The following is a 15,635-nucleotide window of genomic DNA, read 5'->3' as shown; positions in this document are numbered from 1 at the left end:
AGGGGTAGAGTTGTGGCCTCTTTAAAGAATATTTTTACCCAGGGAATTATAATCCAGAAATAAGGACGAGATGAATAAGGTGGGGTATGGATTCAGGCAGCCCAAATCTGGGTCTCACTCCTCTGTACTTGAACATAAACCTTTTTGTCACAGGTATATTTCCCAGGTGACCCATTTTTGTTCTGTAATCCATGTTCCTTGGCACAGGCATGAGCTCAGTTGCTGATCTTTGCAGAGTCTGGATTGCAGACTCCGAGGGGATGACCCCCTCTAGCAGCAGTGACCTGTCTTCTCTCTGGTCCCCTGAGTGCAACGGTGAGCTCACCCTGTCAGTCTAGAGGGTTTGGAAGAAAGGAAGCACTGATGTTGCTTTTTTGGACCTGCTTTACAGAAACGGAAAATGGAAGAGAGCGACGAAGAAGCTGTGCAAGCCAAAGTCCTGCGGCCCCTGCGGAGCTGCGACGAGCCCCTCACACCCCCGCCTCACTCACCCACTTCCATGCTGCAGCTCATCCACGACCCGGTTTCCCCCCGGGGTATGGTGACTCGGTCATCCCCTGGGGCTGGCCCCAGCGACCACCACAGTGCCAGCCGCGATGAGCGCTTCAAACGGCGGCAGTTGCTGCGGCTGCAGGCCACAGAGCGCACCATGGTACGGGAAAAGGAGAACAATCCCAGCGGCAAAAAGGAGCTGTCTGAAGTTGAGAAAGCCAAGATCCGGGGATCGTACCTCACTGTCACGCTACAGAGGCCCACCAAAGAGCTCCACGGGACATCCATTGTGCCCAAGCTGCAGGCCATCACGGCCTCCTCTGCCAACCTTCGCCATTCCCCCCGTGTGCTAGTGCAGCACTGCCCAGCCCGAACCCCCCAGCGTGGGGATGAGGAGGGACTGGGGGGAGAGGAGGAGGAAGAGGAGGAGGAGGAGGAGGAAGATGACAGTGCAGAGGAGGGGGGTGCAGCCAGGCTGAATGGCCGGGGCAGTTGGGCTCAGGATGGAGACGAAAGCTGGATGCAGCGGGAGGTCTGGATGTCTGTCTTCCGCTACCTCAGCCGCAGAGAACTTTGTGAATGTATGCGAGTGTGCAAGACGTGGTATAAATGGTGAGCAGGGATACAGGGGTCAGGAGCCAGGGGCATGGGAGCAGGTGGCAGGTTTTCAAAACGAGAACAGCATGCACCTTACCGTCTGAAGTCTGGCGGGGCCCTATGAGGAGTGAATTGACCCAGTCTGTTTCTCAGACTGTGGGTCCTGTTTAAAGATGTGGCCAGTTGTGCCTGCAGATGTCATTATGGAAATTTGGCTTTTTGTCTCCTCTCCCTGCTCTATACGATCCCGTCTCTCTTTGCTGGGGGGAGGGAAACTGATTTGGGGGATGCATTTGTACAGTTTGTACTAAAACTTAAGAGTCTTAAGGGCTGAAAATTTCCCCCCCCCAAGTCAGCTGAGCTCTTCACATGTTGGTTGAGAGCCTGTGATGTTCCAGTCATTCTTCTGATGCTAGTGACACAGATGACTACACTTAAGCCCCTGCCTCAGTTACCTCTCCATTCAGTGAGAGAAGCGGCATGCTTTTCAAAATGAATTGGAAGGTGCTTACCTTTTTCTGCAGTTTTCTCATCCCCCAAACCTGGATCAGAATTCTGTTCCCAGCAAGCAGGGTTCAGTTTTGAAGCTTACTTAACGAGGCCTAGCATTTCTTCTCAAGTTGAACAGATGCTTCGGAAAAAAATTCCCTAGTGACGGTGAAGAAAGAGCTTCCCGGCTAGCATTATTGGCTTTTCCTTAAGCTCTAGAATATATACCCCAGGATATATCCTTTATATCTGCATCACACCCTATTATAGTAGTTCTGAAAGTATGATGTCCTGACCCGTGGCACCCCCTGGGAACTAGTTAGAAATGCAGATTCTCTTATGGCATCAGTTCTTGGGGAAAAAAAATAAAAAGAAAAGAAAAGCAGATTCTCAGGGTCCATCCCAGGCTTCCTGAATCAGAACCTCTTGGATGGGTGCAGCAGTCTGCTTTAATAAGCCTTCCCCCAGGGGGTTCTGATGCGTGCTCTGGCGTCAGCAGCTTGCTTCTGCCATGGAAGTTTCGTGTACCATTGGTAAAATGTTTTCAATCTTTAAATAAAGGCCCTATTCTTTGCAAACATGAGTTTATTTCCCAAATCTGAATTCATGTGTGATCTGCCCAAATTTAATATTTCTCTTTTTAGGGCTGGTGGGCCTGCCTGGCTCTACCCCTAGGTTTCTAGGCCAAGATACATCAGACTTCCATTTTGTGCTGTTTCCCCTTCCCCTGCCAGCCAGACTCTGAGCCTGGCTAGGGGGCAGAGGTTGTAAAATATTAATTGGAAGCCTGCATAGTACAGTGCTGTTTGTGGCCTGTGGATTTATAGACTGCAGTGGAAAATCAGGTCTCTCCCTTTCGGTTCCAGTCTGGACTAGCTAGAAAATGTCAAGGTAGTGCAGAGGCAGAAACTCGAGGATGGGAGAGGACTCTCCAAGCCTGATAAAGAGCCTCTTTCGGCCTGATACAGTAATGGCCTTAAGACAAGTTGAATTATGGGTGTGCTCAGTAGCACCCTGCATCTCAGGCAGCTGCAAGTGACTCAAGGGAAAGAATGGAGCAAGCCTGGTAGTTTCAGGCAGTATGAAGTCAAGAAATTTTAAAATGCTCCCTTATATATACTTAACCAGGAGCCATGCCATTTTAATGCAAATGAAGGGGTTATAGTATATTGTTTGTTCTGTGTCCCTAACAACTGTGTTGTGTTCTCAAAACACTCCAGAGTAAATCAGGGTGAACTGGTCAAGTTATACACTATTTGGCATATAGGTTTACAAAGTATCTAGTTGCTGTAGAGATCAAAGCAATTTTTTGCGTATTCTCTGAGGCAAAAAGTGATAGGGTGTGATCCTTGTACACTTGTTGAAGAATCTGTGTAGGTGCTGTGCTTTTCCCAGAAGCCTCCAGCAGCCTGTGATAGGAGCTCCATTGACAGGATATCAAGTTAATGACAGCTAGTTCTTTTCCGTCTGTCACAGGTGCTGCGACAAGAGACTTTGGACAAAAATTGACTTGAGTAGGTGTAAGGCCATTGTACCCCAGGCTCTCAGTGGCATCATCAAGAGGCAACCAGTTAGCCTCGACCTCAGTTGGACCAACATCTCCAAAAAGCAACTGACATGGCTCGTTAATAGGCTGCCAGGTAGGTGAGCAGCCTTGCTGCTGTCCTCCCAGGGGCCCAGAAGGAGCAGGCAAAGCAAGCTGCATTGTTGCCAGTGCTTTTTGGAATCACTGTTGGGCAGCAGTCCCATGCCATTGTTGCCTTCTGCTTAGCAAGAGATGTGCCCAAGGCCACCCTAACTGCCAGTCTCCAAGGCATCACTCTGGACTGGCAGGCCAAACACTGTGCTGAACAACAAAGAGAATGGGATCAGGTGTTGCTGCCAGCCCTGTAGGTCTCCTCAGCATAGCCTCTGAAGAGGAAACTTGAGTTAGATGTTGCCTTAGTCAGCCCCTTGTAAGCCCTGTTCCCTTCAGCATTTTGAGCTCTTGGAAAGACAGGAAGTCACTCACTCTTGTATTGCTCTGGTAGGAACTAAGCAATCAATTTAACACCAAAGCTAGAAGATGTGACATAGTATATCATGGAAATCTTTGAGCTGGATTACTGGATTAGGACATAATCCTTCCCTCCCATTAGGCTGGAAGTTCATTCACCTTGCTCAAATCAGCCAGTAGTTGTGGTTCTGAATGTGCTGGTAAATAGTATGTTAGTGCCTGTCTCGCTCCATCCATTGCAGGACTGAAAGATCTCCTCCTAGCGGGCTGTTCCTGGTCTGCAGTCTCTGCCCTCAGCACCTCCAGCTGCCCCCTTCTCAGGACCCTTGATCTTCGGTGGGCAGTAGGAATCAAGGACCCTCAAATTCGAGACTTGCTGACTCCACCAGCTGATAAACCGGGTATGCTCTAGGCCTGACTTCTCTGTGCTCGTCTTGGGGTAGCTTTGTCTTCGACAGACCTTGTCCTCAGAAGCTAAGGTAATCTCAGAAACGATGCTGTGGAAGAACAGAAGAGCACAAAATGAGAACAGAATGACAGGCTGTGTCCAGTTACAGGTTAACTATTTACACATAGATAACTCCCTACAAACAAAGGAGTAAGTCCATTTTGTGGGTCAGTGGAGTTTGGGGCCCAGAGAGTATAGCCTGAGGAAGGCTAGGATGGCTTCGTGGTTGAGGTGGAACGTCAAAAGCTGATGATGGCCTAGAAGAGTGTGAGGGTGTGGGAAGGGGAGGAGCATTTTGCATGTAGCCTTTTGTTGGGTATGTGAGGCATAATGTAGCAGCTTGGGAAGAAAGAAAACTTGTCTGGTTTCCTAGAAACTGCCCCCACGCACACTGCTCACTCCCTGAAGGCAGGGCTGGGTGTGGGCAGCTCTGTTTAACCCCTTCAGGAGGGCCTGGCCAGCAAGTAGCTGATGCTGCTTGGAGCTTTGGAGCTGGATTAGAGAATTAGAGTTTCGATCTAGGCTCTTCTTGCCTGTGCAGGTCAGGACAATCGCAGCAAGCTCCGGAACATGACTGACTTCCGGCTAGCAGGCCTTGACATCACGGACGCCACACTTCGCCTCATCATTCGCCACATGCCCCTTCTGTCTCGACTCGACCTCAGTCACTGCAGCCACCTTACAGATCAGTCCTCCAACCTACTCACCGCTGTCGGGTCTTCCACACGTTACTCCCTCACAGAGCTTAACATGGCAGGTATGCTGTGCAGTCTTCCGTGATGAACAGTGCCCCCTGCCTCCTGCAGTTTCCAGCCCTCCCTGGAACTTTTTTTAAGAGACAGGGTCCCACTGTGTTGCCCAGGCTGGAGTGCAGTGGTGCGATCATAGCTCACTGCAGCCTGAAACTCCTGAGCTCAAGTGATCCTCCTGCCTCAGCTTCCCGAGTAGTTAGGGCTACACATGCACGCCACCATGCCCGTGTGATTTTTTAAGTTTTTTATGGAGACAAAGTCTTGCTGTTTTGCCCAGGCTGGTCTCAAACTCCTGACCTCAAGCAATTCTCCTGCCTTGGCCTCTCAAAGTCCTGGGATTACAGGCTTGAGCCCCACTACACACAGCTTCTGTCCCTTTTTTTAACAGATGGGGGACTGAGGCCTGCAGTGGTTTAGTCAGGTGCTTATTTGTACAGCCACCATCCAGCTGCAGTTTGATCAGCCTTGCAGCCCTTGTGCAGCTTTGTGTCACATGGCAATGGAAATGAGACAGCAGGGGCCCTTTAGAGGACACATTGCTGATGGCACTTCTGGTCTCTGAGCCAGGTAGTTATGGGACAAAGAGGGCTTTTGTTTAGCATTTTGAGGGAAAGAGCGCTGGGGGAATTGGATGGCAGAGGACGGCTTCTCTGGCTGTGGATGTGCGGTCATCGTCCTTATGGCCACTCTCTCCACAGGTTGCAATAAATTGACAGACCAGACCCTGATCTACCTACGGCGCATCGCCAACGTCACCTTGATTGACCTTCGAGGATGCAAGCAGATCACTCGAAAAGCCTGCGAGCACTTCATCTCAGACTTGTCCATCAACAGCCTCTACTGCCTGTCTGATGAGAAGCTGATACAGAAGATCAGCTAAGACACACCTAGGCCAGACTAAACAGGAAACAGATCTTCCCCTGACTCCCCACCGAGGAGAGCCTCTCTCCCCGACCCTGCACGGGCTCTGAGGCCAGCGTCACACTCCCTCTCTGCCCTCCTGTCCCTTGAGCCCTTCCTCTACAGGCGGGGCAGAGAGGGCGGTGGACACCAGGCTTACCTGCCTGCTCCTGTCCCTCCTGAGAAAAAGGGAGTAGCAAATTGATTCGAGGGGAAAGCACAGGCTGTGCTGTCGAGGTGCCTGCTTGCTTGCTCTCCTGTTAGGAGGCCGGGCTCTCAGTTTGGGGTGTTTGTGCAGCCTTCATCTGCACTGGGCCCTGGGCCCCTCCTCCCCACCCGTGGGCCCCAGCAGTGCCTGGTTCTGAGCAACTCCCAGAGAAGAAAGCAGCCCTGTATCCACGGCCAGGTCTTTGTGGTGTTCAGAGCATGTCTCTCCTCCATCACACTCTCCCGGCTGATGCAGGAGGGGCCGGCAGCCCCAGGAATTCCAGACTCGTGCAGATCACACTGGTGCTGTTGAGGTGTCCCCAACCTCACGTCCATGTCTGTGCTCTCCCTCCTGTCCTCTCCCCTTAGCTTGATTCTGTCCAGCGCTCATGCTCATTCACATAGTGAGGTTCCCCACCGAACCCTACCCCAGACTTTTCTGCTAGTCTCTTGGAGGTCCTTATTGCACTTATTGGGGTTGAAGCTCTTCAGAGGAGCTGGAACTGTCTACCCCAGGGACACACCCATTCCATTGCTACCCAGGCGGTTCTGAGACAGGCACCATCTCCTTGTTTCCCCGTTCTCTTTTGCCTCCCACTGACTGCCCTTTTCCACATGTCCTCAGTCCTGCCTGAGTAGGGCTTTTCCAGGATGCATGTCCTCAGAGGGAGCAGCCTGTCTCCCCCCAACTCGGGGGAGCAGAGGACTGGGCCAAGTCCCCACCTGCCTCCCGGCCAGGCTCCTGCAGGCCTCTGGTTTAGGGTAGCCCCCCAGAGCCCAGGCCTGTGTATAGCCCCAGCAGCTCATTGATCTGGCACCTTTTGTGGGGGAGGGAGTCCTGCTTAGAAGCCAGTCACCTGCCCTCTGCCTGCAGCTATGGAAGGGGGTGTGCATGTGCCTCTGTGTGTGTGGCTGAGTGTGTTGCGTGTGTGTGAGGAGGGAGGTTGGGAGGGAGCGTGGTGTCTCCCACTCCACCACCCTTTGTCCAACCCCATCAGCTGCCCCCTTTTACTTTGCATTGAACGGCCTGTCCAAAGATCCTCTCTCTAGGGCAGCAGAGAGCTTTTTGCACTTTAAAAAAAAAAAAAAAAAAGGAAAGAAAGAAAGGTCGGAATTTCTTTTGGGTCAATATTTAAGTGTGTGAGGAGATGCTCTGTAGCAGCAGCCTGTGGCAAGAGCTTATTCATGATAGATGCAAATTTGCACTCTGCTCCCCATCTGTAAGGATACTGATAGCACAACCTTGCCCCCACCTTCTTGTCCTCCAACCCCATCCCTTCCTGGCCCCTTTCCCGTAGCCCAGTCTTAGGCTTTCCTCCTCCAGAAGCCCTATGGGGCGAAGGGACAGAGCCCAGGCACCAGGGGTCTAAAGTGTGAGCCACCCAGAGGAGAGACGCCAACTGCACCCTTGCCACTTCCAAAGCAATAGAGGCAGAGGGGTCCCCTCTTTGCCACCTAGCCCAGCTTTGACCCTGGCATTAACTGGCCGCCTTAGAGGAAGTTGGGTCCTGGTAGCAGGTGGCATTTTGTCTGTTTCTTCCAATCTGCTGATTCTCTTGGCTGCACCTTACAAACAGCAGTCTGCTCCCACGCCCCTCCGCCCCTCCGTGGTCTACAGGCCCAGTGATCTGGGGTTGAAACTTTGAGGAAGTGCCAGTGACTCATTCCAGAGTGCCTCAGTTGGGGGACTTCTCTGTAAAGAACCCTGGGTATTGAGCAAAAACCTTATTAATATTATTGTTGATGACCTATAATTGGAAGCTTCCTGCCTTTTTTTGGTTGCTCCTGTGGAAAATACTGAAAAGATTACTTCGTTTTGTTTTGTTGTCTTTTTATAAAAGGGGAGGTGGAGAGACCCCTTCAGAGCAGGGATTGTGCCGGGAGAGTGCCTCTGACTTTGGGACATTTCATCCACAGAAATTTCCAAGCTGATGGTTTGTTTTGGGTTTTGGTTTTTATGTTTGTTTGTTTTTTGGCTTGGAGAAACAAGCATTTTTACCGTGCACGTAAATTGGTCAGCAGAAAAGCGAGCCCAGGAGTGGCAGCGGATGGACAATGCCCTTGCTGGGTCTTACTTTTCTTTGGGACTGTGAGGGGGAAATGGTTTTTAGAGGTAAGGGTTGGTCCATATGGAGGAAAGAAGTGTCTCCGTTGGGGAACAGAGTGACCTGGGGAGTCCATCACATTTCCTACAATCTGCTCTTAGACACGGCCCTGCCTGGAGAGCCTGCCCTCCTCAGACTGCAGGACCAGACCCCCTGCCTCCATCTTTCCAAGCACCGGGGCGAAAAACCACAAAGGAAAGGAAGAAAATTTATATATATATAATATAAAATCACTTGGTGATTAAAAAAATAACTGCTCCATAAATAAAACTCCTAAAGTCACTATGTTTAAAGGGTTTGGTTGTGTTTTTTGTTTTTCGGAAAAATATTGTAAATATATATTTTTTGTTGCTGATTTAGAGTCAATCTACAATGTTGTGCTAAAAAATTTAAATTAAATGTAAGCATTAAGGGGATAAGTCTTACGCTATCTCAGTTGACACATTGGGGTTATTTGGGGCCAGGGAAGGAGGGAAGCTTATGGGACTTTATTTTCTAAAAGTTTTCCATTATTGGTTTTAGAGAGAGCAAGGACATCTTTCCTCTGACACGTGGGAATGGGAGATATTTGTGTAATAAAATTTTTAAAAGACAAAAAAAGTAGCCTCCAGTGGGAAATATTTTGATTTCAATTTTGATTTTGATTTGGGGTTTTTTGGCGGGGGGGTCTTTTTTTTTTTTCTTCAATAAAAAGGCTTTAAACACAAAAACTAAACTTTTTGTGCCTTAGGGTGTGGGTGTGTGAGAGAGAGCGAGCGCGCAAATAAGAGCCCGTGGCCAAGGCCAGGGACTGCCTGCTTTGCCCCTCTGAGCAGAGGCAGTAGCACTGTGGGATGTCCTTACTACTTGGATTTCTTTAGCTTTTTTAACATTACAAAGCAGCACTTGCTTCTAGAAATAGAACATTAGCTTCATCAAGATGAACTTCTTAATGGATGTAAAAAATTTAAGTGTGAGATTATCTGATCCCTCCTCTCCAAAAAAAGGCAGTGCTTGGAGCAGCCCTGCAGCGGCATCCCAGTGTGCGCTTCTGAAAACAGGCCTGGGGATTTTTCATCTTCCATTTCCACTGCTGCCAAGCCATTAGCCAAGGCCAGTCTTGAAAAGTCACCATGCAGCGTGTGGGCCAGACCGGTCTGACACAACATTTGTCCCACCTCATCCCACTGTTTGTCATCACTTGGTATGTTTAGTATGAGCTTCCAGCCTTTAAACGTGCCAGGTGTTGCCAGAGAACTGCCACGTTTCAAGAGGGCTGAGGTCCGGTCTGGGAGGTCCTGAACAGGCTTTCCTCACTGTCTTTAGAGGAACTGAGGGATCCCAGCCCATCCTGCTCCCTGAACTGAGAGTTACAGACCATCTCCAGTTCTGCTGCTTGGCCTAGAAATAGGGCCTTGGACGATGGGCTGGTCTCATGTTGCTTTCCTGAGGATGCATATGGATGCACCCATGTTTGGATGTCACCAGAGAAGAGTGTCGATTTTGCCTGCTAAATATCTCATCTGCCTCTTAGTAACCTCATCCCTGCCACCCTAGTGGAAGCAGAACCACTGTCTACAACCTTGACCAAAGCAACAGCCCCAAGTGGCCTCCCAGCCTCTGGTCCAACCCCCTGTCCTCCATGTTAGCAGCCAATGTTTCTGTTAAAAGATAGGTGTCACACTACTCTCCCCTGCTTAAAACCCTTCAGTGTGTTCAGCTCAGGATAAAGTCCATGTGGCCCACGAGGCTGCCAGGCCCCCGGGTTTCGTCACTCACCATTTGCTCCCCTACTCCTCTCCACCCATTGCCAGCTTCTCAGTTCTGCCATCTCTGGGCCTCTGCCCTCCACCTGGTGTACCTTCCTCAGTTTCCATGTTACTTCTGGGAAGCATATGCTCCCACAGTACCTCTGATAAGGTCAGTCGCCCCACTTAGCCTGGAAACTCCTCAAGAAGAGAGATCAGTCTCTGTTGCTCACCATGTCACCCCCAGCAGCTGGCACTGTGCTTGGGACATACTAGGTGCCCAGGAAACATGTTGAGTGTTTCCAGCAGCTTGGATACCTAGAGGCTCCTCCAGCCCTGATAAACAGTCAATCTTGCCACATTCTCCAAATTCACCTTTTCCACTACCTCATACATCTTTCTCTTCCTTTCTTGTGTCAATACTATAAGCCTTTTTTTTCTTTTCCTATTCCCTTCATTCAGCTATGAATTTATGACATACACAAAAATCTTCAGCAACCCTCTGAAGTCATGTCTAAACTCAGTAAACTAGAGCTGAGCACAGTGGCTCACAGCCTGTAATCCCAGCACTTTTGGGAAGCTGAGGTGGGAGGATCACCAGAACCCAGGAATTCGAGACTAGCCTGGACAACACAGCGAGACTCTCATCTCTACAAAAAATTGAAAAAAATTACCCGGGCATGGTGGGGTGCACCTGTAGTCCCAGCTACTCAGGAGGCTGAGACAGGAGGATTGCTTGAGCCCACGAGTTCAAGGTTGCTGTGAGCTATGATGACGCCACTGTACCACAGCCTGGGCAACAGAGCAAGACCCTGTCTCTGGAATAAAACAAATAAGCTCAGTAAACTCATACTGCCACTGCCTTCTGTAAAATGTTTGGCCCATAGGAGCTTCTAGGGGGCCTCGAACTGGGTATCTCTGGTTCCTAGGCTTGCTGTTGAGGCTATGCCATCCTCACCACAAGCATGAAAATCTATCCTTCAAGCACCTCTTCCAGAAGGCTTTTCTGTTTGTCCTCTAATCAGAAGGGGTTAACCTGGACATTCTGTGTGCCTTTCATAGGCAGTAACATCATGATCACAGCTGACATCTAAAGGTCCTTACTAAGTGTTGGCCACTGTTCTAAGCACTTTACATGTAGTAACTCATGTACTCGCAACAACCTTACTATTTTCCCCACTTTAAAGCTGAGAAACTGAGTTACGCACATAGAACAATTTGCCCCAAAGTGGTGTGGCTAGTGAAACCCTGAGACAAGCTCCAGAGTTGGCCCACCCAGCCTGCAGGCCACCCTATGTGCATGTGAGCACATTTCACACTCGAACCCCCACCACCGCGAGGCAGGTGTCTTCATTCTATAGATGACAAAGCCAAGGCTCAAGAGAGGTGAAGTGCCAGTCCTAGGCTCAGTGGCAGAGCTGGGCCGCTGGATCCTCGCCCCAGCTCTCTCGTGCCCTGCTGGAGCATCCTCCCCCATGGCATTTCCAACTCTTGGAAGTTGGAGCTAGCCTTAGCTAGCTCTAGCTGCATCTGTCCCAGGAGTGAGGGATGAGGAAATTTGCTGATTGTAATGAATGGCTGATGCATGGCAAGTGGGGGTAAGACCAGCTTCATAGGTGAGTGACCCATGTAGTCACACAGGAACCTGCACACTCCAAAGAGCCCCAGCTTAATTTTATGCTCTGCTGTCGCCATCCTGAACTTTTTTTTTTTTTTTTTTTTTTTGAGACAGGATCTCATTCTGTTGCCCAGGCTAGAGTGCAGTGGTATCATCCATCGCTCACTGCAACCTCAAACTCCTGGGCTCACGAGATCCTCCTGCCTCAGCCTCCTGAGTCACTGGGACTACAGGTGTGCGCCACCTCACCCAGCTAATTTTTTGATTTTTTGTAGAGACGGGGTCTCGCTATGTTGCCCAGGCTGGTCTTGAACTCCTGGCTTGAAGTGATCCTTTGTCCTCAGCCTCCCAAAGTGCTAGGATTACAGGCATGAGCCACCGTGCCTGGCCCGAACTTCATGATTTTTGAAGGGGCCCTGCATTTTTTGGACAGGCTCTGCAAATGATGTAGCTAGCTGGTCCTAGGGGAAGGGGCAATCCAAGCTCCCCCTAGGCCAGCTCTGTGCCAGGTATGGTTTGGGTGGCCAGCAGCAGAGCAGGCTGGCACCTGCTGGCTAGGTAGGCCAGTCCTCATACCATCTTTCCAGGCCACATCTCTGAGCCTAGGGCTGGCAGGAAATGTGGGCAGGAAACAGTGAGAGCAGGCACCAGAGGCCGGGGAGCACCTGGCTTTACCCTCTGCCCAATGCTGTCACCCCATCTCCCACCAGCCCCACTCCGAGGCACAGGGAGCAAGGAGTTCCAGCTGCCACGTCCCCAAAGTGTGCCATGAGAAAGCTAGCACAGCAGACAGAGGGACGTGGAGAGAAACACACCCTGAAAGACCCAGAAGAGGAAAGACAAAGAAAGAGGTTGAGAGGGAAGAGAAATGAGAGCAACGAGCCCATGGAACACACCTAGGGGGAGACACAGCAAGGCCCAAGGCATTCCAGAGTGACAGTGGCCACTCGGTAGGCCCAACATTTCACACACCTTATCTCAGTTAATCCTCAAAACAATCCAGGGAGGCCACTCTGGGAGCGTCCTTTGTACAGATGAAGAAGGCAAGGTTCAGAGAGGGTAAGTAATTTCCCTGGGGCACCCAGCCAGGTTAGTAGGGCATGGCCCTGGGATCGACCCCACACACGGCAAGTACCAGCGGCCGCAGTGAGGGCCCGGTGGGGGCTACGAGACCGTGAGTCGGACACTCGCTGGCCGGTTTGGAGCGTCAAGGCACAAAGACGCCTGCAGGGACCACCGCAGGACCTGGGGCCGACTTGAGCGGCGGGCGCTGGGGCGCATGCGCGCTGGGCACAACTTGGGTGGGCGGGGCCTGGGGCGGGGACGGGGACGGAAGGGGACTGGGCCGGGAGTGGACCGGCAGCGGTAGGGGGCGGGGAACCAATCGGGGGCAAAGCCTCAAAGGGGGGAGAAGAGACGGGCCGGTGGCCGGGCAGTTCGGGGACCATATGACCTTCTGGAAGGTTCCAGGGAGAGGCCCTGCTCCCAGGAAGCGGGCCGGGAGGAGCCAGAGGTCTTGAAGCCCTGCAAGGGTTGTGGGCTGGCACCGGTGGTCCTTGCTCTGTGCTGGAAGGAGGAGCAGAGGACCCACATCCTGGTGATGTGGAAGCCCTCCTGGATAACCAGGGCCCTGTTTTCCTCAGGGCCTCCGCATTTGCTGTTCCACATACCTAGAAATCTCTTTTCCCTGCCCCTAAGACAACCACTGCTCTCCTATCTGGCTCTGGCAAAAAATGCTCTTGCTGGGTTTTCCCTGACTTCATCTAAGGAGGCTCCTGGGGTAACTTGTCACGTGTCTCATAGGGATGTTTCCAACATTGAATGAGATCAGCTGGGCTCCAGGAACAGCCCTGCACATGAGACCCCAATGGATGCCAGTGGCTATTACCATGTATAGTCTGCCCACAAGCTCAGTCTTCCTGTGCCAGGTCCCCAGGGCCAAGCACAAGTGCCTGGCATGTAGCAGGAGCTCAACAAATATTGTCTAGTGAATAAGTAAATGCATGAAGCGAACTCCCAGAGGCCCAGCCAGAGCCTGGCACTGTCTGGACACCTGACCTCAGAGAGGTGGCAGTCTGTGCTGGGCAGCAGTTGGGCTAGGTCAGTCGGGCACACACTTGCTGAAGTCAGGGAAGCCCCCAAGCTCACCCTCCTGCTCTTCAAAGCCCAGGATGGAGGTGGAGAGGCCTCAGCAGGAGCAAACTCACACTGCTGGGCCTTGGCACGTGCCAGCCCTTACTCCCAGCCTCGCTCACATCCATGCACACATGCCATGTTCAAGATTTTCTCCAGCCCTTCCCGCCCATCCCCTGACCTGAGCTCTCCTGAGTGCCCTTGCATTATAGCTATCGCCAGATTAATCAGACATATGTGTTTAGGGGTTTTCTTTCCCTCCAGATGGACCAACACTGAGTCATATTTCTTTTTGCTCCCCTAACTTTGTGCCAAGCATCACGTTGGGGGTGAGGGGTGCAGCAGGGACCATGACAAACAGGGACCCCAAGGGAGAGCCCTCTGAGCTTTCAGCCCATGGGATGGCAGGATGAGCAGGAGCTGCCACTCTGGAAGGGGACTGTAAAGTCAGGACTCCAGGTGTGGAAGTGGACTTGGCTTGTTCTAGTGGCAGAAGGAAGACCAGAGAGGCCAAGGACTCAGGAAGAGGAAGGGAGGAAGTTGTCAAGAGGTGGGCAGGGCCAGGCCCCAGGAAGAGGGTGGGTTTATCCTAAGTGCAAGGACAGTCATTGGAAGGGTAAAAGCTCTGGCTGCCAGAGGGGCAGGGAGCCCTGACAGGAGGCTGGTGCAGCATCCAGGCGAGAGAGGACTGGGACTCAGACCAGGGTTCAGTAGGGCACAGCGGAAGGAGTCAGGGGATACTCAGGAGACAGACACACCGAGTAGTGCCGGAGGACAGCAGGTTAAAAAGTTTGTTCACCTAACCTGCTTCGGGCAGAGGGTGTTGAGGACCTAGAGTCCCCTTCTAGGTCCTTCACTCTCAGGAAGGAGGGGATGGGAACAAGTGAGGAGAGAGAGGAGTGGAGGATGACTCCCAGGTTTCTGGAAGATGGAGGATCCACAACTGAGATGGGGAGGCAGGAGAGAAGCAGGTTGGACAGGCGCTGGGTGGTGGGAGCAAGAGCTCTTGTGGGACGTGCTAAGTTTGCAGCATCTATTAGTCATCCAGTGGAGATGCCAAGCACTGATGTGTCTATGGGTCTGCCGGCTGGTCAGGGACCAGGCTCCACTCCTCTTTGCACTCCTGCATCCCGTCCTGGCGACAGCCGGGAGCCGTCTGGGCACCAAAGGTTTGTTGAGAGAAGCAATGACTGAAGCTGGCCCGAGAAGGCACGTTTCCAATGGGCCTTCCCCGGACCACCAGAGGGCAGCACCACCCCAAAAAACAGCCTCCCCAAGCCAGGGACATGCCACCTCTCCTGAACCTGGGGCTTCCTGAAGCTGCTTTCCTGGGCTCAGAAATCAATGAGGGGAGACCAGCTCTCTCCAAGGCCCCCAGCTTCAAGCCTGGCGGGGGCTGCGGATTGGGCCGTGGGTGGGAGGGCCACCTCCTGGAGCAGGATGGCTGGCATTTCAGAACCCACATACAGACTCTGGTCTGACAAGTTCATCAGGCAGAATTTTAAAAATAGGGGCTGTTCCAGAAGACCCAGGCCAGCATATGGCTGTCCTCCGGAGTCAGGGCAGGGCAGTGTTCTAGTCATTCACCCAACATTGATGCCTCTCTGAGTCGGGTCCTGCAGTGGGCACTGGAGGCAAGAGATGCCACGGGAACGCCAGGCACAGTGGGGGAGAGTATGTGCCCTGTGTTCATGCATCAGCGTTCCCACATCAGGATGCATTTTCCAACTGATGTGAACATGTAATAAAGCTTCACTCTCCACTGTCAAACTTGCAATGATGCATCTTGCAGTGGATGCTGTGTTCAAATCAAGGAAACAGGGCCTAGTAGGTGGTAAGTGTAAAATCTGAAATGTACCCAGTTGGGGTCAGGGAGTCAGGGAAGGCCACCTGGAGGAGGTGAGTCTTAAAGGATAAGCAGGAGTTGGCCAGGGAAAGGCACACAGAAGAGCTTCTAGGCCCAGGGAACAGCAAAGGCACAGAGGGGAGGCTGGATGGGTGGGTTGGTAGGGGAACTCCAGGTGCAGGGGACGGTGGCAAAACAAACTGGAGAGGGGAGCAGGGCCCAGTCATCCAACACCTTGACCTGCAGGTTCAGGAGTTTGCTCACCTAATCTGAGTTGGGCGGAGGACCTGGAGCCTCCCTCTAGGTCCTTCACTTTCAGCAGCCC

At 51.9% G+C, this 15,635-nt stretch overlaps 1 protein-coding gene across 3 annotated transcripts in view; it reads left to right on the top strand.

Moving 5' to 3' along the window:
- KDM2A (lysine demethylase 2A) overlaps positions 1–8,279 on the top strand; it is a 113,511-nt gene extending 105,232 nt beyond the window's left edge. For all 3 annotated transcript variants that reach the window (XM_045558365.1, XM_045558364.1, XM_045558366.1), the window contains 5 exons: positions 392–1,104; positions 3,055–3,218; positions 3,817–3,975; positions 4,564–4,779; positions 5,473–8,279. In XM_045558365.1, the coding sequence (XP_045414321.1) occupies positions 392–1,104; positions 3,055–3,218; positions 3,817–3,975; positions 4,564–4,779; positions 5,473–5,654 (1,434 nt within the window). In that variant the 3' untranslated portion in view covers positions 5,655–8,279. The remainder of the gene's footprint in view (positions 1–391; positions 1,105–3,054; positions 3,219–3,816; positions 3,976–4,563; positions 4,780–5,472) is intronic.
- The last annotated feature ends 7,356 nt before the right edge of the window (positions 8,280–15,635 follow it).

The sequence above is a fragment of the Lemur catta genome, chromosome 7, assembly GCF_020740605.2.
Source record: "Lemur catta isolate mLemCat1 chromosome 7, mLemCat1.pri, whole genome shotgun sequence".
Lineage (NCBI taxonomy): Eukaryota > Metazoa > Chordata > Mammalia > Primates > Lemuridae > Lemur > Lemur catta.
The sequence above is the reverse complement of the archived record's forward strand: the minus strand, read 5'-3'. Positions and strand labels throughout refer to the sequence as shown.